This window comes from Peromyscus californicus, unplaced genomic scaffold (genome assembly GCF_007827085.1).
Source record: "Peromyscus californicus insignis strain IS unplaced genomic scaffold, ASM782708v3 Scaffold_5__1_contigs__length_169319896, whole genome shotgun sequence".
NCBI lineage: Eukaryota > Metazoa > Chordata > Mammalia > Rodentia > Cricetidae > Peromyscus > Peromyscus californicus.
Window position 1 is genome coordinate 52,460,401 of NW_026294573.1, and position 24,424 is coordinate 52,484,824.

Consider the following 24,424-nt stretch of genomic DNA (forward strand, 5'->3'; position numbering starts at 1 on the left):
ACTCAGGAGGCAGAGCCAGGCAGGTCTCTGTGAGTTTGAGGCCAGCCTGGTCTACAGAGATAGATCCAGGAAAGGTGCAAAGCTACACAGAGAAACCCTGTCTCGAAAAACAAAGACAAAATGTGGGTTTGGACATTAACAACATGCCATGTGGTCACAGGAGAAAAGAAAAAGTGTTAGTGGATGATTCTTTGGGGATCTGCCTATCTTGTACTACTATTCCCTCAAGTATTCAGAAATCATGTTTTAAGTCCCAGAATAGATCTAAATGTTTACCTGGGGCTCATCTCGAGTTCAAGCCAAGTCATGCCATACTGTCCTGCACATAGATGCACCACAAATGACATCTGCTGCATTAGCTGTCCTCGCTGCTCCCCTGTGCCACGGACCTGCTTGTTAGACACAAACCAACCAGTTTATCACTGCATGTATGTGTATTGTTTCTCCCTTTTCCTTTTTAGCCAGTATAGGGGTGGGAGGGGGCAAAAAAACAAAAGCACGGTCCTAATGATGAAATATCAGGATTCTTCAGACAGCTTTTTTAGCCAGTTCTTTAAAACCTGGAAAGAAATACTGATTAACAAAAGAGAAACTCCTATCAGAAGACCATGAGCACACATAAGGCTGTGTCCCACTGACTGATAGAAAGGCTTGGGATAGTTTATGGGACATTCCAAAGGTACATCCTATAAGCATTATCCCTCTTTGTGATCAGCCTTTGAACACAACAAGTGCACAGACTGGGTGGTTTATAGCCTGTCCAAGGCTGGCAGGTAATGCCACATCCACCACGAAAAGGTGGTTTCCCCAACACCTCCCCAGTGGTACATGGATGGAAATATGGATCTCTCTCTCTCTCTGTGTGTGTGTGTGTGTGTGTGTGTGTGTGTGTGTGTGTGTGTGTGCGCGCGCGCGCGCGCGCAGCGCTCAGCACAGAGCTTACACGTAATCATATTACTATCCTAGACGCCTATTAAATATGATTGAAACAATGCCCATTGAAAGTCTTAAAACCTTAACCACCAGTTTTACTTCTAAAATAAAGTAAACTGCCAAAAGTTCTGACAAAAGTGACAATTGATATTTTTAAGTAGGCGAGCTGAAATTTCCCTATAGCAGGAGACAAAGGAATTCTTACCTAGCTAAGTGGAAGAGCACCAATAAATTTCAGGAAGCTTACGCAAGTTAGCACTAATGAATGTCATCTTCTGTTTTGTCGTGAGAAAGGAGCTTTCGGCTGCTAAAGGAGACGGATTTAGATTATGAATAGCTGTAGTGATTTGCAAAAATGGCTCCAGAGAGAAAGAATGAGACTCCATATACTCATGGCACTTGAGGTTTCTGCCCTTTTTGTTGAAAATTAATTTGTCCTGTGGGTTATTGGATTCTAGCTCAGCCAATGTATATTGCTCAGTCATCACAAATTTACTTAAAATTTAGTGTAGCTGAAGTTCATTCAACAAGACAAAAGTCTACAGTTGAAAGCTTCTAAAAATCTCCTTTAAAACCCGGCTAACACTGTAATTGAAAGTGCTGGGATCTAAGTAGATTCACATAATGTTTGCAGGTATCAATATATACTATATTACAGGGCTTGAAATGGATTTTTCACTTGTTTTCCAAGAGAAAGCAGATAGGGAAAATTTATTATCCTTCAGCAAGGGGGCTTTTGGTTGAAGTGTCCACATTCTGAAAATACATAAATCCCTGAACTGGGATTAGATTCTGCAGTACATGTCATGATATTTCATTTGTTCACATAATTTTAAACTTTAAAACAAATGTTTTGAAAGCAAATAGACTGTATAACTTCTACTGCCTCCAAGGAAACCCTAAAGATGTTACAGGTTATAGTGAAAGTGCCGACATTCTGTGCCCCTGCTTGGTCAGTCCTTTGCAGACAGCTCACCTCTGGCTCCTGATGCTGCAGGGTAGGGACTCAGGACCAAGATGGTCAGGGTCACAGGAGCCACACTTCAACAACCCTCCCCTACCTAACAAAGGTAAGTGGAGATGAAGATATTGCTCAAAAGACGCTATTGTGAGAAGATGAAAAAGATGGCATTTAAAGAAGAAATCATGAGAAATAGCTTTTAGTTAATTCTTCTTTTAAAATGACTTTCCTTCATATCGTCTCGATTTCTCATTTTTTTACAGATACCCTCAGTAAATAAAACACACAGAGATGTGTTTGACAGTCTTTTTCCTCCTTAAAAATGTAGATAAGTGTCAAAACTTCTTCAATAGTTAAAATCACACCAGGGAACCTCACCTAGAATGAAGGCTGTGGGGGTCGCTCCTCATTAAATTAATGAGACACAGGCGGCAACAAACAGTTTGCTCATCTCGTTTACAGATGAAAGATCACTAGGTAACAAGACTGTTTCCAACTCAACATCGTGTTGTAGGGTAATTAAGAGCTAATCCCAGATGATAAAAACATTCGCCTGTGTCCTCTCATTAAGACAAGAAAGCAAATGCTACTCAGAACAACCTAAACCATAAGGAGGGATAAGAGCGTTGTTTCATTCCTAAAACCTGATCTGCAGCCGACTACACAACTGATCAGCTCTAAAGAGAGCAGCTCATTGCTGGAGGTCCAGCTGCACGGAATGACATCGAGTGCAAAGCTAAGCTAATCACAACACAGTGGACCGGAAGTGTTAGATTATCAAAGAGCCGCTTCCGGACCTAAAGAACCTTTGCACTTTTAACTAAAACTCCCTGTTCCTCTGAAGATTTATGGGCCTGGCAACAGAAACACATCTTACCTTTTACTTTCCGGATTAGAGGTGATTCTGATCATGCTTCTGACTGGCATAATCTGGGATTGCAGATGATCTCAATTTTTTTTTTTTAAGTGCTAAAAGCGAACCTGCAGGTGACATGGAAATGGCTGGGCATGTCAAGAGCCTGGGGACCATCTGCATACAGCCCAGCCACCTGGTCTGCGGCTGATACTGATCCCTCCGCCCTGCCCTGTGTCAGCCAGGTGTGATCTGCACATCCTTAACCAGGAATTAAAACTCTCCATGCTGCTGCTACTTTAATTGATTGATGCTAAAAGTTTGGAAAATCGCGCCTAGCCCTCGATCACAGCGCGCCTTTAACCAAGCCTTCTCTTTCAAAGCAGGGTCCTCAATTGAAACTGGCAGGGCACATTTTTAGCTTTCGAGCAGCTCTGTCATTCTGCAAGGAATGTGTCTGCCACTTCCCAGGATAGCTTGAGCTGAAAGACATGTACTTGGAATCAGAGAATCAATAGAACACTTAATGGACAATTAGGAGAACAGCTGTAGGACTGTCAGAGCCCCATCTGCACACAGCTCAAACAGCAAGCCTGGACAGGGCACGGAGACAACGCACACTGCCCTGGGGCGCTGGCCCTGGGACAAAGCTTCCCTTTCAGCTCTCATTATTGTGAATATAGTGTTCTTTTTCATTACAAATTTTAACACGTGTAGAAAATTATGGAAATTGCTTAAGCCATTTGTCAACTTATATCATGTGAATTGATCAATAAATTTCACTACTTCGTTGTTAATGTAGATAAATTTTGGCATTTAATTAAGCACTAGTGAAAATGTGGCCACTTTTCATTTCAGCAGATGCATTTGCAATACAGAACTACAGGGGTAAATACAACCCAATCACAGATTATTGCTAAATATTTATAGACAATGTAGCAATTCCGAAAAGAGACACAAAAGATTTCTACAATGTAACAATTACTGTGTGCAAAATCTGAACTGAGCGCTGGTGGAGTCTATAGGAGCTGTGAACAGAATCTCAACATTGTAACTCCACAGAAGAATTGCTTATGTGTGTTTTTCCTTCACAATGCTGCCTCTATAGTAAATTTATACTCCACAGAAATAATTCCAAATTCTCATCACAGGATGAATCTAAATATTAAAAGACAGTTCTCTAAGTTTGTAGACATGGATTAAAATTTTCATGTTAAAATAAGCCAATTCTTTTATATTTCTGTTAGTAAATTTAGTTGAGTTTGAACTGGAGTTTAACTGAAGAGAAGGGAAGTCTCAAGATGCTAATTTCTTGAATATGATTTTGGTTACAAGGCTGGCCAAGAGGACACCGGGGTGGTAAATGGAGACAAGATGCCAGACAATGGAAATGGCAAAATGAACTCTTTAGGCGTCCTCCATCTGGCCTGAGGGGCCCCAAGATGAAATCCTGCTCCTGACAGTCAGAAGCCCCATAGCCTTAACCCTGCGTGGCGGCGTCTGACATGATGAACTGCTGTATCTCATTTGAAGGGGACAGGCGCCTCTTGGTGATTCTGCTGCTGCCTTCGGGGAAAGGGGGACTGGGAATCACATAGCTGTCTTCGCAGTGCAATCCACCCCATAATTCGGTTCCCACCATTGTCTGCGGGCTTTCGGCAGGAGGCTTGGCTGGCTCAGCACTGGCTGCATTTTCAGAGAAAAGCCGGCATGGTGCCTGTGTGTAAATCCTTTGTAAGTATTTACAAAAAAGTTTAGGGAATTCAAAGCTGATCCCTCACTCCTGTTTGCACAATGCCTCCATGTCAAATTGGCCATCATGGTTCGGGCAGCTTGGCACTTCCTGTTGTCTTGGCAGAGCAAGACCTGGTCATAGATGACTCTAAATCCAGACTCGAATAGAGAAATGAGAATTAAGCAGCCAAGGAGAAAATGGATAGGGTCTTTCTGCAGAACAAAATTACCCATCTAAATTCCCAGCCAACATTCTTTTTCTGGCACAATCCTGTGTTCATGTTTCTTTTTATTCTGAAATTTAAATTTCCTAGGACTCGAGACTTGTTTTCACACACCTGAATGGTAAAGAGGTGGGAAACTCTACCTTAGCTCTAACACATGTAATTAGGAATCCATCCTTTGTCATCCCTGACATCGGGGCTTCATGAAGTCACAATACACGTGTTTTGTTTTGTTTTTTTGTGAGTCACGCATATCTGAGACTTTGAGGGAAACAGAGGGGAAATGCTCTCGATTCTGCTACAGAGATACTGGCATTTGTTGAGTATTTTATGTGAACACTGAAGAGTTAAGAAAGTTAAAACATTGGTTGTAAAACAAAAAAATTAAGATCCCTTAAAATTGAGACTGTGGTAGATTAAAGATGACCACCTCTGCCATCAATAAGTGCCATCTCCTCCTCTACACCTGAGTCTAGGCTGGCCTTTAGAACTGTTTTCCCAAACTGTCTTATAGCAAATGAGACCTTATGCCTAGCCTACCCCAAAGCTTTCAAAGGTCTGGAAGCTACTGTTTTGGCATTTTTCAGAGCCAACTGCCATGCTGTAGAAACATTTAGGTTAGACTGCGACTGAGGAGAGGTCACTGGAGAATGGTCCTGAATGACGAAAGAACATTTTGCAATTCAAGCACCCACGCTCCCCAAGGAAGACAGCTGGATGGTGACCACAGCATCACCACATACAGCAGAGGAACCTCAGAACTGAGTCTAACCAGCCCACAGAATCATGAAGAGTAGCAAATTCTTCTAAGGTTAATATAGTATGGGTGTAAGAATGCACAGAGCTAGATACTCACAAATTCTTGTAAGGTTAATGTAGTATGGGTGTAAGAATGCACAAAGCTAGATACTCACAAACTTTTTTGCTTCTCGAATAATGCCTAATATATTTACAAGGAGTAACTACTGTGTTTGGAAATTATGCAATATGTTATACTTTATTTTATTTCAAAAATACAGATATCCTAACACCATCATAGATGTTTAAAAAAAAAACAAGCAAGCAGTAGTTTGGGGGAGATTTGTTTCATAGCAATCCATAACTGAAACTTCCATCCTTTCTCAAGTTCACACTCCTTTTCAAAGTGTGGTAGCTGAAATCAACCCCATATTCCTATGCCTCTTTCAGTAGGAACCAACAAAAACCAGGAAGTTAAGATGTTAACTGGAAGAGGGGAGGGTAGAAATATATTTTGAAAAGATGCATAGGTTGATTCTGCCTTCTACTGGCTCATCATTTTCTCTCCATGAAGCATCACTCAACGATCCAACTCTACATCAATGCTCCAACTGAATACCAAAGCAAAGCTGGTTCTGAGACAAGAAAGCCATCCACTTTTAGGAATGTAGGCTTGAAAACCAAGTTAAGAGTAGACCTTTCCTAAGATGCCAGCAAATGGGAGGCTGTGTGTGCTGCTTATATTAAAATTGCCAAACAAAAATGAAACTCTTTTTAAAGATTTATTTTTTATTTTATGTGTATTGGTGTTTTGCCTGCACGTACGCACTTGTGCCAAAGGCATACCTGGTGCCCACAGAGACTAGGAGATGGTACTGGATCCCCTGGAAGTGGAGTTACAGAGGGTTGTGAGCCACCATGTGGGTGCTGGGAACCCAACCTGGGTCCTCTGCAAGAACAGCAAGTGCTCTTAACTGCTGAGCCATCTCTCCAGCCCCAGAAATTAAACTTATTGAAATAAATTTTCTATGAGCTAAGTGAACAAATTAGACCATAACAGCAGCACTGTCCTATACAAGTGTGAAACTCCAACAAGTAACTTTACTTGTTGGGGCCTCATTGGATTGAGTAAGTTTTCAAAGTCCTTTAAAACTCTGCCACCTTTCAAAGACATGCTACTGTTTTTCAGGTGGCCCTAATTAATTCCTTATTGCGATCACTTTAGTACTAACCCCAAATCCCTTCTCTGTTGCCCAAAGGCAGAAATGAGTATATCCTTAATCTAATATTTTAGCCCTAATAAACGAATATTCAAAAACTGAGGTGACTGTGTAAGACGCTTGGTCCTTTTCGCTCCACTGTGCAAAAGGACATCAAGAACGGTGACCATTTGTCTTTACTGTGAGGTCACCAAAAGTTACAGCAAGTTAGTACGCATTCTGCCCCTCGGGAAAGACCTGAGAGAGACTGAAAGGCTTCATAGCTCACTCGTTCCCATGCTATGTCTGACATTGAAATTGCCCACACTGGAAGCAACTCTGAATTTCAGGGTTATCTCTGCAAAACATTGAAAATACTCACCTGTATCTAAAAAAGGAACAATGTGCTTCATGAATTCCAACCCCACCACCAACCTTGGTAGTTTCAGGCACCAGGAGTCACCAGATGTGGGACTGAATGTGTTACTCACCAGCCAGGGATTCTTGGGCAGTCTTCTTAACCTCTGTCTCCATGTTCTTCCCTGGGAAGTATAGACTTCTGGGTATAGCATAACATGACGCAGTGCATGCAGAGTGCCTAGAGAGTAAGCACACAACGTCGTGCCCAGAACAGCGAGCACTGAACAAATGATACAACTATGTAATCAGCCATACAATTAAACAATTAGGATGGAGCGTCACCAGAGCGAGAGCCCCGCCTGCTCGATTCGTCTTTCTTTCTCAAGCACACAGACATGATGTCTAAAGAAAGATTCTTATTCCAGCCAATGTCTCCACACTCTCGCCGCGACAGTGTTACTCTGTTTATCTCACAGAAATCATATGGTTTGAGTTTTATATTCTCTTACCTCTGCTTATTACTAACAGGCAATAGGCCACCTTAAAAAATAAAAGTATAACTGCCACGACACAGGTGCTGACAGCAACTTAAATCTTATGAGCATGAATTAAAACTATCCATGGCCCACACAGAACAGGAGACTTGGAAGAGGGGTAACTTTGGAAGTTGGGCTTGTCAAAGCTACTGGCCTTGGCAACTGGCTTTGTAAAAGCTTTCTTTTTATTTTATTTTATTTTTTTTTAATTTTATTTTATAATTTAATTTAATTTTATATATCAGCCATGGATTCCCTTGTTCTCCCCCCCACCCCCCCACCCCCCACCCAGCCTTCCCCCCAGCCCACCCCCCATTCCCATCTCAGTGTGGGGAGGGGACTGGACCTGCCTGGACTGAATCTACCAAGTTGAACTCAATCCTCAGGGGTAAAAGTTTTCTTACAGAACCCAAGACCTTGGGCTTTAGGAGCCCCTGTAGAGCTATTCTCACTCAGCTTGCTAAGGAGTACAACGGAGATAGTTTCTGGACAACTTGCTCAGGTCAGTCAGTGACCAAATCAAACTGAGGATTCACATGACCCAAAGTCTCACATTCATTATTCCATTATTACTTGGACTTACCTTAAGAAAAAGTGAGGTCAGTGGCATGAAGCAAATCAGAAAACAAGGTGTATAACACATAATCTCAAGCTTTCTCCGGGGAATTCATGGATTTTGCAACACAAGATCAATGATCAAAGCCCCACAATCACGGCCAGGGACGCACTGCTGCCCATGATGAAGACTTACCTCCGGTTCACATCCACGTGATCGCACCTATAATACTGCGAACATCGATTAAGGGTAATCCTGTTCCAGCTCTAAACTTGTGTCTTGTGAGTCATCCCCAGGCAAATGAGCCAGTTCATTCGGGCTCTCAATACAGTAACACAAAGCCAAACAAAAACACACACGCTCCAAAATAAAACTACCGTGGAGCAGACTTTATATAATTTTAATTGTTATCATTGTAATTAACAAGGCTATTAGCAAAGTTAAAGGCAATGGAGACACAAATAAGATCGGGCTTATGGGCAAAAAAAAAAAAAAAAAGAAAAAGCACTGAGAAAATTTGCAGAGAGGAGGCTGAACCACACACAAGACTGGCATGCACTACATTTTCTAGGTAGCTAAGAACATGTATATGACATGAATTCGTATCAGAGCTGGACTGACTTCCTTATCTTTTCCCACTCCAATTTCTGCAAGCAACAAGACAGGAAATGAAAAGGGACCATTTATTAGCATCGCCACAGGCCTAATTCAGGCTGAAACTTGAGTGTCTTACTCTTGTCCCAAGACTGAGTGATCTAAGATCTTCCAGATAATTTGGAATCCTCATCTTTGGTGTGCTTGTGGCTTTTCTGAGTTTTTGAGATCCTAAAAGATGCTCTACCAAAAGGCAAACAATTATAACAGTTTCAGTGTTTTTCTGTGACATGAAGAATGCATTCTTTATTTTGTGGCAGGCACGGTCACCAGAACCATCAAGGACTGTCTGTAGCTTGGGAAGGAGCTGATTTGAATAAGAGATGTGAGTTTGGTTCCATTTTCAGATCATATCAAATAATTTTAATAGATCACAGGGAGCCAAAAGCTAGCTCTTCAGAACTTGATATGTATACAGGCATTAAAATGTATATTAGAAGTATATTAATACAACTCTATTTCAACACATTTAATTCTTAAATGCTACATATACTTGTCTAATCTCCCATTTTAAAATAGAAAAGGTTAGATTATAGCATCAGGTTAGCTCTCTTTGAAGCAGGTAATAATTAAGTTGATTCACTGTTGCAATTACTGTCAAATCCCCCTTAATTACCACAGACTTTATAGCGGCTTCATTACACGTCTGCTATAATGCATTGTGGCCCTAAGGAGAGGTGTCGCAGGAAATTCTGCATAGCATGGATAATTCTAACCTGAGGTTACAGCTTCCAGCGAAAGCTCCCACACTGAATTTATCTTTTTTTGACATTTCTTCCTGTTACTCCAGCAGTTAAACTGAGGTAACGTTACTAAAACACCCACCAAACTTTGAAAGTTAGAATTGATTTCTCCACAGCCATTTAAAACAAAACAGAGAGGGAGAGACAGAGAGACAGAGAGAGAGGGGGAGTGAGGGAGGAAAGTAGGGGGGGAGGGAGGGAGAGAGAGAGGGAGAAAGGATAAAATAGTCATTAATTATTGCCCAAAAATCATTCTATTGTTTTAATGATGAGTTCAGATCATGTCATTCAAAGAGACATCAAATCCACATACCTAAATCAGACTTGTGCCTCATGTACCTTCTTCTTGCGGATATTTTTAAAAGATGAAGGCAAAAATTACAACTGAATCTCTAACAGATAATCTTGAAGAGATTATTTTTTACTTATTAGTGATTTTACCAAGTGATTTCTGGGGAAAATAATTATTAAAATGCAAACATCATTTCAAAGTTTTCCTAGTGCCGCTTGGATTCACTGGGAAAATCTTTACAAACCTCTGCCTGTGGACTGAACAAGTTCAAAACAGATAACTGAATGCCCCCTCGCAAAGATCCTTTCTTTAAGCAAAGAATTCCCCCCCCCCCCCCCCCCCCCGAATATATCAGACTCAGAAGGGGCCGCAGAGTGAATCTCACTATCAGCATCTGTGGTAACAGTTAAGGGCCTGGCTTTGTACGCAATCTAGTTATTAAATTTCTCCAGAGACCATGACTCATTAATCAAATATTCATACATCTCTGCAAATACAAGCTGAAACAGAGAATACCCTCAGAGCCAGGCCTCCCAACACAAGTGCTCTTTCATGTTAACACTGACAAAATCCTGAGAACATGTGGTCATGTTTTGCATTTCTGATGTACTATGTACTCTTCAGTACTTCGTTTCCTAAAAACAGAACACAGACGCTCTAACTCATTGCAAGTGTTAGACGGTCACAATTAAAATGACTGCACTGTTGCTTCACAACATCTTTTTTTAAACGAGGACAGTGAATCGGTTCTTCTGTTCTTTGTTTACCATCAAACAAGTAATTTTTTCCCAGGCGGATGAAGAAACCCGGGGCCATGCTCCTATTAATACAAGAATTTGTATTAGCATGGAAACAACAAATCACTACTTAAACCAGGAAGGCCAAATCACTTAACATATTAGAGACATGAACTTGCTATATTTTGCCAAGCCCTGGGTCTGCTTTGTGCCACTGGGTGTTTCCCCCACTTTGTACAGTTAACAAAAGGTCTTTGCAATCCACAGTGTCTGGAAAATGGGGGTCTGCGAGGCAGCCCAAGAAGAGAAAGCACAAATGTTTCCTCATAAGGCTGCTAGGATCAGGCTCCTCACCTCAGGGTGGGCAAGATGAGCCATGGAAAAGGGAAGAAAGAAAGGAACATGTAATGTAAACTCCCTGCTTAGCACATAACTCGCTTTCCCAAAACAGGGACTCAATTCTCAACGCTCCCTGAGGAGAAGCGACTCTGTCAAGGGCGCCTCATCCACTCCATCCATGCCGGTCTCCTACGCACACTGATTGGGTCTTTAACCCAGAATTCTTCCAGATCCTGGATCCCAGACTGTCCTCCACCACCACCCTCTCTTAGCCCTATCAGGCCCAGCCCTCCTCCACTACCCATGTGCCACTTTCTCTAGATTTCCCGTGTCCTTCAGAATATCTAACTCAGTATGGTGTGGCGACACCTAGAGTCAGCTGCAGAATCAGGAGTGGGTTAAATCCCAGGTCTGCAAATAACCAGGCATTTGATACTCAATGTTTCCATCTGTAAAAATGGAGATGATGAAGAGATCTGCTTCCCAGGGTTTTTGTGAAATGAACTCAACTCAGTGTGTGTTTTATAACATGTGGTACGAGGCAGTCGCTGCCATCTACACCATCACGGTAGTCCTTCAAACTCTACTTCTTCACACTGACTCCAACTTCTCTTTCGTCTGAGGATAGTAACTCTCTCCCAAATGTTTCAGCGGACTCCTCCTAAGTGTTTGCATTCCTCTGGTGAGCACAGCTTTGCACATCCACTTCCAGATGCTAGCTCTACCATCACTCTGTGTCCTTTCATGGAGCTCACGCCATCCATATCATCGACCACAATCCCCAGCTCTGGACTCCAGTCTGAATTCTGCTCTTCCTATCATTTCAATGGCTTCTACTTCTCAAAACTTCCTTATATTAAATCTTTTGCAAGTGTGGTAAAACCTGTGGGATGCCCCAGGAAACATTTAAATTCAAATGAAAATAAAGGTATGATTAAGAGGAAATTATTGAAATATTTTTGAAACATGATATATAGTAAAATATCTGCTTCTTTATCAACACATTAATAAATCCAAGCAGCAAGCCCTACCATAATTTCAAAGATATGTAATTATTTAAAGGTATCTGAATTAACTATGATATGAAAACATCTGGTTCCCATCTATGTCAAGGTTATAGTTATGGCTGATAACACTGTACTTTGCTTCCTACATTCCTAATAAAAAATTTCACAAAATAAAATAAAAATAAAAGAAATTCTATGTTTAAATTGTATGTTAGTGGAAACATAGATGCAAGCTTCCCCGTCCAAGTTCACAGATCCCTGGGTTCTAGTCAGAGGTCCATCAGGTTAAAAATGAGATGCATTAAGTGGCCTGTTCTTTCTGAGCCCCGTATAAATTCAGTAAGTACATCCACAGAAGCTGGAGAGTTATATCACGGTAAAACTGACACCATCGAGAAGGGCTTGAGGAATCTTCTGGTTTTAAATTTTCATGATTAAAGTGTAAAGATTAAACTGTTTTCTGTCATGTTCTTCCTTCACAATGTCCTTCCTTTTCTTTCTACCGGGAATCCACCTAAGAGCATACTTCAGCCCAAGCCTCACGGCCCTCCGCTACCCGGCCTCAGCACGCTTTAACCCTCTCACCCCCTCTCTGCTTGTCACTGCCGTGTTCCAAGCACCATCACTTAATGCCTGCACTGATTCCCCCAGCCAGTGTCAAAGCCATGAACCTCGGAAATTCCTATGGGATGGGTCCTTTGCCAATCCCACTTCCAGTTAGAAAACGTGCCTCTGGACTCCAACTCTGAATATTTATACTGCTTTTTAAAAAGATTTTACTTTTGTTTAATTGTGCATGTGGGTGCAGTGACCACGGAGGCCAAAAGAGGGCGCCAGATCCCAGAACCAGAGTTACAAGCTGTTGTGAGACACCTGTCAGTGTGGGTGCTGGGAGCCAAAAACTCTGGTCCTATCTTAACTGCAGAGCCATCTTCTCTAGTCCCTGTGGTGATAATTAACTCATCTCTGCAGTCATATAACCATATTAGATTTCCAGATTCATCTCAAATGCCACCCTTCCTGTAGCATATGTTAGCTGTATTTTGGGACAAAACATCATCTTACCTTGTAGAATTTCTAATGTGCCCTTTTTGGGAGGGGGGATTACAGTTTTGTGTGTCTATTCTCCACCCTTAAGTAAATTTCTAATGCTTGTAGTCCAGCCCCAGTTCAAACAAATCTCTTAGAGCCTTTTCAAACTTAAGACAGACATTAACGAGCGTAGACAGCATGTTTAGCACTTATTGATCAGAGCGGCCAGACATTTTCCTCTCTAAAAGCCCACACACCCCTTGCTGTAACTCTACCTACTTCTGTAGTTGGTATGATTCCAGTTCATAGATGTTAAACAACTTGCTCACAGCCAGAATTCCACCAAGTGATGAAGTGACGACTGAAGGAGTCAGCGTGACACCAGGTCACTCTGTCATCTCTACTGTGGAATGCTGAAACGTGGCAAAAAAAAAAAAAAAAAAAAACCCACACACAATAAAGGAAGCAAGAAAGAACATGGCAATCTTAAAAAAGAATGAAGCTGGAAGTTTCTAGCAAAGTTACAGTAACGAACACAGAGTACACTTAAGAGTACAGGACCAGAGGCGTAGATCAGTGATGCTGGGTGTACTTAGCACAGCCAGGGCCCTAGGTTCAAAGCCTCTCCCACCCCCCACCCCCAGCCTTTACTCCACCTCCAGCACGCAACTGAGGGTCTAGAACCAAATCCTTATATTCATGGTCAACTGATTTTCAGTAACACTGCAAATGCCATTCAACAGGAGACGGAACAGTCTTTTCAACAATGGCGCTCAGACAACTGGATAGCCCCAGGCATCAGGATGAATCCAGGCATCCATTTCACAGCATATACAAAAATCGGCTCAGCATGAATAAAATGTCAGAGCTAAAATGATGAAACTCTTAGAAGAAGTACAGGAATCACTCTTTTTATCATAGACTAAGCAGTGGTTTCTTAACTATGACACCAAGAGCACAAACAACCAGAGAGGAAGACAGAAAACAGGAAAATTAGACTTGGATTAGAATTAGAAGCATTCTGTGTTCTCCCCCCACCGTGCCCTCCCTCCATTTGGTCCTTTGACACAGGACCCAAAGCAATGGGGTAAACCGAGTGATTATGGACAGAAGCCTTCATCATGAAAATAAGACAATCCACACACCGAAAATGTCCAGAAATCATACGACTGACAAATAACTTAGATCCAGAACATGGAAAGATTCCTTACAATTCAATAATATAAAGACAAAGGACCCAACTTAGAAATGAGCAATCAACTGGAATTTCTTCTGTGGGTGTCTTAGGGTTTCTCTCTCTGTGATGAAACACCATGACTAAAAAGCAAATTGGGGAGGAAAGGGTTTATTCGGCTTACACTTCCATATTGCTGTCCATCACCAAGGAAGTCAGGACAGGAGCTCAAGCAGGGCAGGAACCTGGAGGCAGGGGCTGGTGCAGAGGCCAGGGAAGAGGGCTGCTTCCTGGCTTGCTCCCCATGGCTTGCTCGGCCTGCTTTCTTCTAGAACCCAGGACCTCCAGCCCAGGGATGGCACCACCGACAACTGGCACTACCCTCCCTCACTGATCACTGATTGAGAAAAGGTCTTCCAGCTGGATCTCATGGAGGCATTTCCTCAGCTGAGGCTCCTTCCTCTCTGATGACTCTAGCTTGTGTCAAGTTGACACACAGGACCAGCCACTACAGTGTAGTATGAAAACTGGAAAGCATACGGCAAGATGTCAAACGCTGTTACTAACTGGGGAAATCAAGGTGAGTGAGGAAGGGGAGAAGCTGGAGGGGCCTCTCCCTCCACACTGCTATAGAGCTATGAAGAGGTGTAGCCACCTTGGAAAACAGTTTGGGAGTTCTTCAGATAGTTAAACATAAAGTTTCCCACATCACTAGCAATTTCAATTCCTAAGTATATGCCCAGGAGAATAAAAATATACATCCATATAAAATCATGGACATGGCTGACAATAGCACATTTTACATAGAGGCCACAAATAGTATAAATGATACAAACGTTCATCAATTCATGAATAAACAAAATGTGGTTTCTCAACCCACTGGGATATTATTCAATCACAAAAAGAGTGAAGTACATCACCACGTAAAAAAGTCATGCTAGCGGAGTGGTGGTGGCGCTCGCCTTTAATCCCAGCACCCGGAAGGCAGAGACAGGCAGGTCTGTGAGCTCTGTAGGTCAACCTGCTCCACACAGCCAGTTGGAAGGCAGTCAGAGCTACAAAGTGAGAACCTGCCTTAAAAGAGAGAGGTAGGGGCAGGGATGTTGTTTAAAACAGAAAACCAACTGTGATGACACTCTGGTTGGGTAAGTGGCCCCCACAGGCCAAGTGTTAAAGGCTTGGCCCCAGCTACCACTGGGAGGTAGCAGAATCTTTAGGAGGTGGAGTCTAGTGGACAGGAATGACCCTTGAAGGGGACATTGTGACCCGACCCTTCCTTCTCTCTGCTTCCACCATGCTCTCCTGCTGTGATATGCTTACCTTACCACAGGCCAAACAGCAAGCAGGACCACTGACTCTGAATAAACAGGACCACTGACTCTGAATAAACAGGACCACTGACTATGAATAAACAGGACCAATGACTATGAATAAACAGGACCACTGACTATGGATCGAAACCTCCCAAAGTATGAGCTAAAATAGGCCTTTCCTTTTAAAGTTGATTATACAGGTATTTTGTTGTAGCAATAATTGCTAACTCAAATTACTGCACTAAATAGACTTATCTGGGACTTAGATGTACAGTAGCTATATAATCTAGTACCCCTCAACTACCTTAAATAACAGACTACACAATTTTTGGATTTTATTACCAGTTATTTTTTAACTATGTCATGAAGGCAGAAAAATAAAAGTGGTAAAATTACTGGTAAGAAATGCAGATCTCATAAATTTAATTAATATACAGACAGAAATAATCAGCCTCTGTGAAATGCTCAGGCAAATGTATATCTATTTTAAGGTAGACAAGTATATGTTCTACTGTACAAAAGAAAAAGAAAATGAGTTATAGCTATATCAAGGTCATGACAAGCCTATATGATTAAAAATAATTTGAGCTTTAAATATTTTTAAATATTTTAAATTCCCTTTTATAATATTTTAAATCTTCTTAAACTATTATTTTAAAACATCTATTATTCAGCCCCTTCAGATTCAACTGTCTCAAGTCTTTATAAGAACAAATTATAAGCAAAAATAAGAGTGTTCTCTTGGTGTAGACTTGGGCTAGCAGTCATAAAGGTTATGGCTAGAAAGCAGTCACAGGTCACAGGTCACAGGAATGAACACCAATGTAAGCCAGAGGCTAAAATAACACTGCTACATAAATAAAAACATGAAATGCTGAATGTGTGGTGACCCTCTTCACCAAGAATAAACAGATTAATCAAATAAAAATCCAAATTCAACCAACTGGACATGCTTCAAGGACTATATGAACATGACCTACAGAAAGATGAAAGCAACATATTAAGACAGCAAAAGGTGGGTGCATTTTTTCTTGTCATATCTATTAAATACAGTAAATAATTTAAATATACATGTGGAGCATCTCCCCACTAAAACTCCTGTTCTAATTACTCCTGACAGCAGGATTTCCTCACCAGACCTAATCTCCCTGCATTCATTTGCTGTATTCTGAAACAAGCGAGCTGGTGTGAACATTACCAAGTGAAAAGCAAGCCATATGTAAACACACTGCACAACTTGGGGAGTGGGGGACCCTCTACACCTAGTGCCTCTGGAGCTGCCCAACATGGCTTCTGGGGAAGAGACAGAAACAAGAACCCCTTATCTCGTCTTATTTCTAAGCAATTGCTTTTCCCTTTCTATTCTTGGTTGTGGGGGTGGGGGGTAGGGAGGGCAGAATGGAGGATTCCCTACACCCACGCACACACATGCAAAGGCCACAGGAGGACATTAGGTGTTCTGCTTTATCATTCTCAGCCACATTCTCCTGAGACAGGGTCTCTCTCTGAACCTGGAGCTTGCCATCTTGGCTAGCCAGCAAGTCCCAGCAATCCTTCTGTCTCCACCTCCAGCAGGGCTAGGGTTAGGTGAGTACACAGCCACACTGTCTGTTTCATGGGTTCTGGGGATGCAGACTCTGGTCCTCATGACTGTACAACCAGCATTCCTGCCCCCTGAGCCAGCTCCCGCCCCTTCTCTCACAATGTCTTGATATCCAGCTTCTATCTCACCAATACTTTAAATGTAGTGTCTTCCTCATCTCGTGTCTGCTTCGGTAACAACACATTTAGTCATTTTATTTTTACAGATTGCTTCTTTATTATTTACCTGCCCTTCCTCTTGTTTCCTGGTTCTGGAAAATTCTTTATCGTTGTTTTTGTTTGTTTTTCTTTTAATGCTTGCACCTGAACATGTAGTCAAAAACACTTGTACGTCAAATACAAGCTATTGAAGGTGATCTCTAACCAACCATGACAGTGAAACTTCTCTGAGGCCGAAGGGAAAAGCTGGACCACTGGCACAGAAGAAGAGAGGCTAACTGGAGACCACTAAAAAGCAGGTTTCTAACCCAAAATTGGATGGATTACACAGGGAAGTCATTGTGTTGTTTTCTGTTTTAAAGTCAGTTCTCTAGAGTTAGAACTAACTGACAAAACTGTGTTTGCCTCGGACAGTGTCAAGTTCTAAGGTGGACAGATCCCAAAGGGATCTGGATTAGTAATCTCCTAAGATTATCTTCTCACTAACACAGATTCAATGAGGTTGGTTTGATGTAATAGCAGAAAAATGAAAACCTCAGGGAAATTTTCTGGAAATACTCACACTATAAAGGATCTTTTTATTTATTCATTCATTTATTCAGGAAAGGATGACTGTTAAAATTGCCTGCTGGTGGTTTACACACTGGCAAAAAAAAAAAAAAAAACTAATTCACAACATCAAGCCTTATAAAGAAGACAAAGGAAACGCTTGTTTAAAAAGTTCTATCAAAACTTGTACAAAGTCATTTCTGAAATGTTCCTGTAAGGTCTAGTATCTTCAATAGGAGACTTGCTCCATCAGGACTCTAATGAGAGCTCATCTTAGACTCTGCCTTGGAAGAAAGCACTCCGAAGCGTCCCTGACATGCTTCCAAGCAAAGTGCTTCTAGCCTGACCCTAATGGTAGAGTCCAGCTGCTGCTTCCCTAGTGAGAGAGAAGCCTAGCTTTGGCTGGTCCTCAGATGAAGGTGAATCAGTAAACAACCAAGATAAACCCATCACTCTTCATTTCTACCCATACATTCATTCACCCCTATACATTACTAAATACACTTTAGGTGCTTATTATTATGCTAAAAATTTCTGATTCTAGACCGTTATTCCCAGTCAGGTAGATGATTGTGTTGTAAGATTTCTTTGTTATGACTGCACAATATTCTGAAACAGCATGTTAAATAGAATTTAATGTAAACAGTTGTTACCTCCTCACTCCTTACCATTGTCCGGGTAGAATGTTGTCTCACTCCAATATTCTACTTTAATATTATCTTTCAAAGAGCTAGGGAAGTAAAGAGTTCTTCTGTAACTACAAGCTTTTATAGAGAGCTCTTACACAGGAACACTTACAATCAGTGCTGATCCACGTAACGATGTAAATGCTCGCAGGAGATGTGTCTACTGTCCAATCCTGCAGTATCTGAGATGAGAGGAATGCAGCACATAAAATCTGGCATATTCTTGGCTTTTCATTCTTATACTGCCTTGACATTCTAGGAAAATTAGTATTGAACTTAATTTGTCCAGATTTATCTAGGGCAAAGGGAAAATTTAGATTTTAGACTGCTTCAATTCAATAAACCATCCTCAATGGGAAATGTCAAACCTGTTTTTACTCTTCAGGCTTACTGAAGCTATCTCATGCCCTCTGTTTTGGCTTCACATGCAACTGTAAACAAAGGGATTCTCTGACACAGGAGGACAATGACTACATGATACAAACTTTGACATCTTTGTAAGTCACATTCTACCCTGGAACACAGAAGTTTTGTAAAAGAGTTAATCCTCTGCTTCAGGCATTACTTCCATTCATCAGAAACAAATAGAATTCATTTGAGATAATGGATTTTTTCAATAGGAGAATTAAAATAATCCAAACATTAAAACCAAAACAAAAGTATTTTATGTTCTCACATTTTTATTAAAGTATTTGTTTTATAAACCTGGCATAGTAATAACTCTCAATATATCACAAATTTGTCTTTAAGTAAACTCACAACACACTTAAGGCAGATTTAACCTGTAAATAGTCTCAGCTTCTAAATGACATCACTTTAAACAAACAGCAAAATCAGAAAGCATCCATATCTTTCTTGGTATTCATCTTTAGACTTAAAAATTGGGTAATACATTGGATTTCCATAAAATTTCACTTTTAAGATAGGAACAAATGATACAACTATTCTGGAATTTCCTTTATCTAATTAAAATAAATATAGTTACTACTGACAACTTAACTTTTAAATACATGAGAAAAATCGACACTTTAGGACAGCTCCGAGGTAGAACACCTGCCTAGCATGTACAAGGCCCTGGGTTCAATCCCCAGGACAAAAAAAAAAAGAAAAGAAAGGAAGGAAGGAAGAAAACACAATGCTTTATATTTATTCCTCATCGCTCTGCAGCAAGCATAATGAGTAGCTATTATAAAACCATATTATTAAGTATTGCCTGAAAATCCTGCTTACATGATTTTATGTGTCCATTTAGTTATGTAGATATACAAAGCCAAAGCATTCTCTGGTTCCCTTAACAGCAGGAGCCTGGGAAGTTCTGAAGACCCAGTCTCTGCTCTCCTGTCATTAACACCAAGCAAGGCTTTGAAAATTAATTTGGTGATCCCAATCTTTGAGGGAACCTGTACCAAAACCTCCAGGGGACCAATGGGCTCAAGTAGAAGATGATGGGGACCAAAAGGCTTACAGTTAAGGTAGTGTTTCATTAGCACATCTTTGGGAAACAGGAATGCAACCGGAATCATTGTTATTTATCACTAGAAAGCAAGAGCCATCCAGTCATTCCTTTCAGAAAAATACCTTTAAAGTTTGGATGTTTCCAAATGTGCACTGTTAAAAGGACACACACAGTTGGGATCTGATGACAGAGGATCTCGAGCGTGCTTGTCACTCTTCGTGGCTCCCCCGTGGTCAAGCTCTTCTCATAAACACAAATGCATTAATCTTTAAAGTAGGACAAACTCTTCTGTGCTAAATCTTTTGAATTTTTTCTTCTCATCTTCTGAGAAAAGGTCTTCTTCACTGGCTGCAGTAGATGTAAAATCAAAGTCTCTGGAATGGCCATTTACAAAAGTGAATAATGGGTACTTCTCCTTAGAGGAAATGCTCAACATCTGTAAGAGACAGCACAATGAATCACACACTGGATGCAGCTGCGCATAGTAGGGACACATGACAGAACTAACCGTTTTAGCCCTGGCCTCGTCGTGAGCATTTCTCTCTTACATTCACCCAGTGCTATCGTCTGAACTGTCCTGTCTACAGGACTGAAGTTGATCAGCACCACACAGTTTACCCATAAAAATACAAGCTAGATCACCAAGCCCTTCCACTCCAAGGTCTCCCACAGTCCTCTAGTCCCATTATTTTGTTGTCATGCTGAAGAACTAGCTCATATTTCTTCTAGCTAGTAACCAGAACGTTACAAAATTGACGGTGGTGAAATGTTGTGAAAGATAGTTTGTTAAGGTAACACTCATAAAAGCAGCGTGACACCAAGTCAGACAGTCTGGTCTAGTCTCAATTCTGCAACTACCTCAAGGTGGCCTTGGCTGAATCACTCCCCCTCACCATCTATGAGACGGCCTAAGTCAGCCAACTGCCCTATGAGAGAATTGTTTTTAAAAGACTGAAAGCAATAATAATACAAAGCTCTCTCTCTTCATTTATTTATTGTGTATACAGTGTTCTATCTGCACATATCCCTGCAGGCCAGAAGAGGGCAACAGATCTCATTACAGATGGTTGTGAGCCACCATGTGGTTGCTGGGAACTGAACTTAGGGCCTTTGGAAGAGCAAGCAGTGCTCTTAACCTCTGAGCCATGTCTCCAGCCCTACAAAGCTCTCTTAAAAATTCAGTTTGAGGGCCAATGAGATGGCTCAGTGGATAAAGATGCTTGTCACCAAGCCTGACAACCTGAGTTCAATACCTAGCACCCACATGGTGGAAAGAGAATTAATTCCCACAAGTTGTCCTCTGATTTCCACATGTAAAAAATGGCATATGCATTTTAAAAATGTAATAAAAATAAAGAAATAGGTTTGGTCTTTTCAAAGATTCCTATACCAACAATTTTGACTAAATATTTCTGCTTTAATCCAATCAACATGAAAGAGTGATCTCTTGTACAGTAATGACACATTGCCTCCTTACAAAAAAAGCAGCCCCTAAAACCTTGTGAGGACCTGCAACTCTTATATAATAAACGTTTGTAAAGTGCAGATTCAAGCATACTTTGAACAATTTTAAATTTTTCTATTAAATAAATTCTATTAAAACATAAACAATGTTCATTAAAATGAATAGAAAACTTGCTCTGAAGAATGTTTGAACAGAAAACTTTCTCTTTTTTCATTTTTGAGACAAGATGTCATTCTGTCCTCAGACTGGTTTCAACTTCACAATGGCCCTGACTCTGCCTCTGGAATGCTGGGATTATAGGCATTACAAACAGCCCCGGGAGAAACCAAAATTTCGTTGTTAATAAAGACAATTAAAACTCTGAAATTGTCAAGTTACATAGCAAAGGCTGAGAGAATATCAACTGTACATATAAACATCACTAACCATCAGTTAAATATGGTTTGTTATCACCTGTAGATTTATCTCTCTCTCTCTCTCTCTCTCATACACACACATACACACACACACACACATTACATTTGTAGATTCTCTTGAAACATGGCTTAAAAAGGTAGCTCTGGCAAAAGAAATAATGTTAAAAATATTTTAACAAGACATTTAACATAAAACACATCTTCTTGTTGCATGGAAACAAACCATATTAAAACAGCCAAGAACTAAAAACATTAGAGGTGATGAAACCAGATCTTATAATTCATATCAGGTTTCTAATTTATACATTGCTCTAGTTTATTTGATTTGCATTCTACAAAAAAGAGGAGAAGGGCAAAAATATGGGAAATAAAGAACAAGAGGCAGAAAGGATTGGCATCTGAGGAACCATCTTTACCAGCCAACAGCTGGGATATATGCCAGACCTGTCTGTCATTTTACATCCATTTCATGTCACTTGTAAAGTCCAGTATCTGATGGGCAAGCATCCATATTACATTGTTTTCAGATCAACACAGCATAGCTAATGTTAGAATCTTCACCTTTCCTTTCAAGATCAGAAAGGAGTCTTTTGGGTTTGTAAGCTATGACCAAGATGCTCATTGATCATCAAATTTAAATTTGCACCCCAGGAAAAAAGTCAGAAAGAAAACATTTACCCTTTGCAAAGCACGTTTACCTTCCTGCAATGTAAGCCTTCCTATACAAAGAGTGTTGATTCCAGCTTTGAGAACTATCATGGCACACTCTTTCTGAGTTTATTTAAAATAAGGCTAGAGGCTCTCAAATGAGAAATAAATTAAAGGTTTATCCAGGGAGCTGGGGAAAGAGCTCAGGGTTAAGAACACTGACTGCTTCTCCAGAGGACCAGGATTTAATTCCCAGCACCCACACAGCAGCTCAACACCATCTCAAACTCCAGTTCCAGGAGATCGACGCCCTCTTTCCGCCCTCCGTGGGCACACATGTGGGAAACACCCACACACATAAAATTAAAAATAAAGGTTTATCCAAATTAGTTAAAATGCAGTGTCCACATAAAACCTGCACATAGGGTTGGAGAGGTGATTCTGCAGTTAAGAGCACTGGCTGCTCTTGTAGAAGATCCAAGTTCAGTTCCCAGCACCCACATGGCATCTTCAACCGCCTGTAACTCAAGTACCATAGGATTCAACACCCTTTCACCTCCACAGGCACCAGGGACACCTGTGTGCACATGCATTCACACAGGCAAATATTCATATGAATAAAATAAAAATAAATACACTTATTTAAAATCCTGCATACATAAGTTTACAGCAGTTATCTTCACAAAGTCAAAACTTGGAAGTAATCATGATGCTGTTGTTGTTTAATGAAAAAACAAATAAGCTGTGGTAAACCCAAAAATGGAATGTTAGTCTGTGCTGGAAAGAAAGGAGCTATCAAAACATGTAGAAACTTCAAGTGCACATCACCGTGTGGAAAAGGTCAACCTGAGGAGACTACATACTGCATGGCCTCAGCTATATGACATTTTGGAAATGGCAAAACGATGGGTACAGTAAAAGATCAGCGTCTAAGAGGACAGAGGCTGAGCAGGCACAGGAGAGAGGGTTTTCTGACAGTTAAACTACTGTTTATGATATTATAATGACATGTGTCTGTCAAAAGCCACAGAATACACAGCATACAGTGTAAAACTCAAAACTCTGGATTTGGGACGGCAGCAATGTGTCAATCTGAGTGCCTTGGCTGTAACAAATACACTGCCCTGCTGTGGTAGACTGATAGTGGGGAGGACGGCATGTGGGAACTTTCCTAAAACATAGAAGATCATTCGTCCTATTCAAAATGCACTATAGGGAGGTGGAGGGGAGGTGGGGGGGATGGGAGGAGAGGAGGGAAGGGAAACTGCAGTGGAGATGGAAAACAAATGAATAAGTTTAATTAATAAAAAAGAAAAAATGAACTGTAACGAATAGTTGACTAGAAAACGAAGCTATCAACATGATATGGAAAGTAAGCTGTCATTTCAAGACCAATAAAAACTGGAGTGCCAAAGGAGGCTTCGGAGACCGTCTAGCTCATCCTCGTTCCTAACAGACAAAGTCAGAGCCAAAGGACTTGTGATTACACAGCCATCGAAGATGACTACCACATCAACAATTCATTATTGATACATGCGGCTTCAACAACCTGTCAACATCCTCTCTAGATACTTCCTATAGCTAGGAGTAGCACAGCAAGGCATCTTTAAAAACACAAAGAACTACTGATTTGAAAAACTGGGGGCTGGACAGACGGACGGCTCAGTGATAAGAGTGCTTGCTGCTCTTCCAGAAGACCCACGTCAGATGGCTCACAACCAACCACCTGTAACTCCAACTCCAGAGGATCCAATGTCCCCTTCTGGCCTCAGTGTGCAAACACAGGAACATAAACACAAATAAAAATACGTTCTACCATGAACTATGAACCAATGGCTGAGGGGTCACCAACTAGATCAGGCCCTCTGAGTGGGTGAGACAGTTGATTGGCTTGATCTGTTTGGGAGGCATCCAGGCAATGGGACTGGGTCCCGTGCTCATTGCATGAGTCGACTGTTTGAAATCTGGGGCCTATGCAGGGTCGCTTGGCTCAGCCTGGGAGGAGGGGACTGGACCTGCCTGGACTGAGTCTACCAGGTTGATCTCAGTCCGCGGGGG

General features: G+C 41.2%; 1 protein-coding gene across 6 annotated transcripts in view; it reads right to left on the reverse strand.

Moving 5' to 3' along the window:
* The window catches only part of Atg4c (autophagy related 4C cysteine peptidase), a 121,340-nt gene that overhangs the window by 20,549 nt on the left and 76,367 nt on the right, over nt 1-24,424 (reverse strand). For all 6 annotated transcript variants that reach the window (XM_052715287.1, XM_052715285.1, XM_052715283.1 and 3 more), the window contains one exon: nt 18,494-20,273. In XM_052715287.1, the coding sequence (XP_052571247.1) occupies nt 20,106-20,273 (168 nt within the window). In that variant the 3' untranslated portion in view covers nt 18,494-20,105. The remainder of the gene's footprint in view (nt 1-18,493; nt 20,274-24,424) is intronic.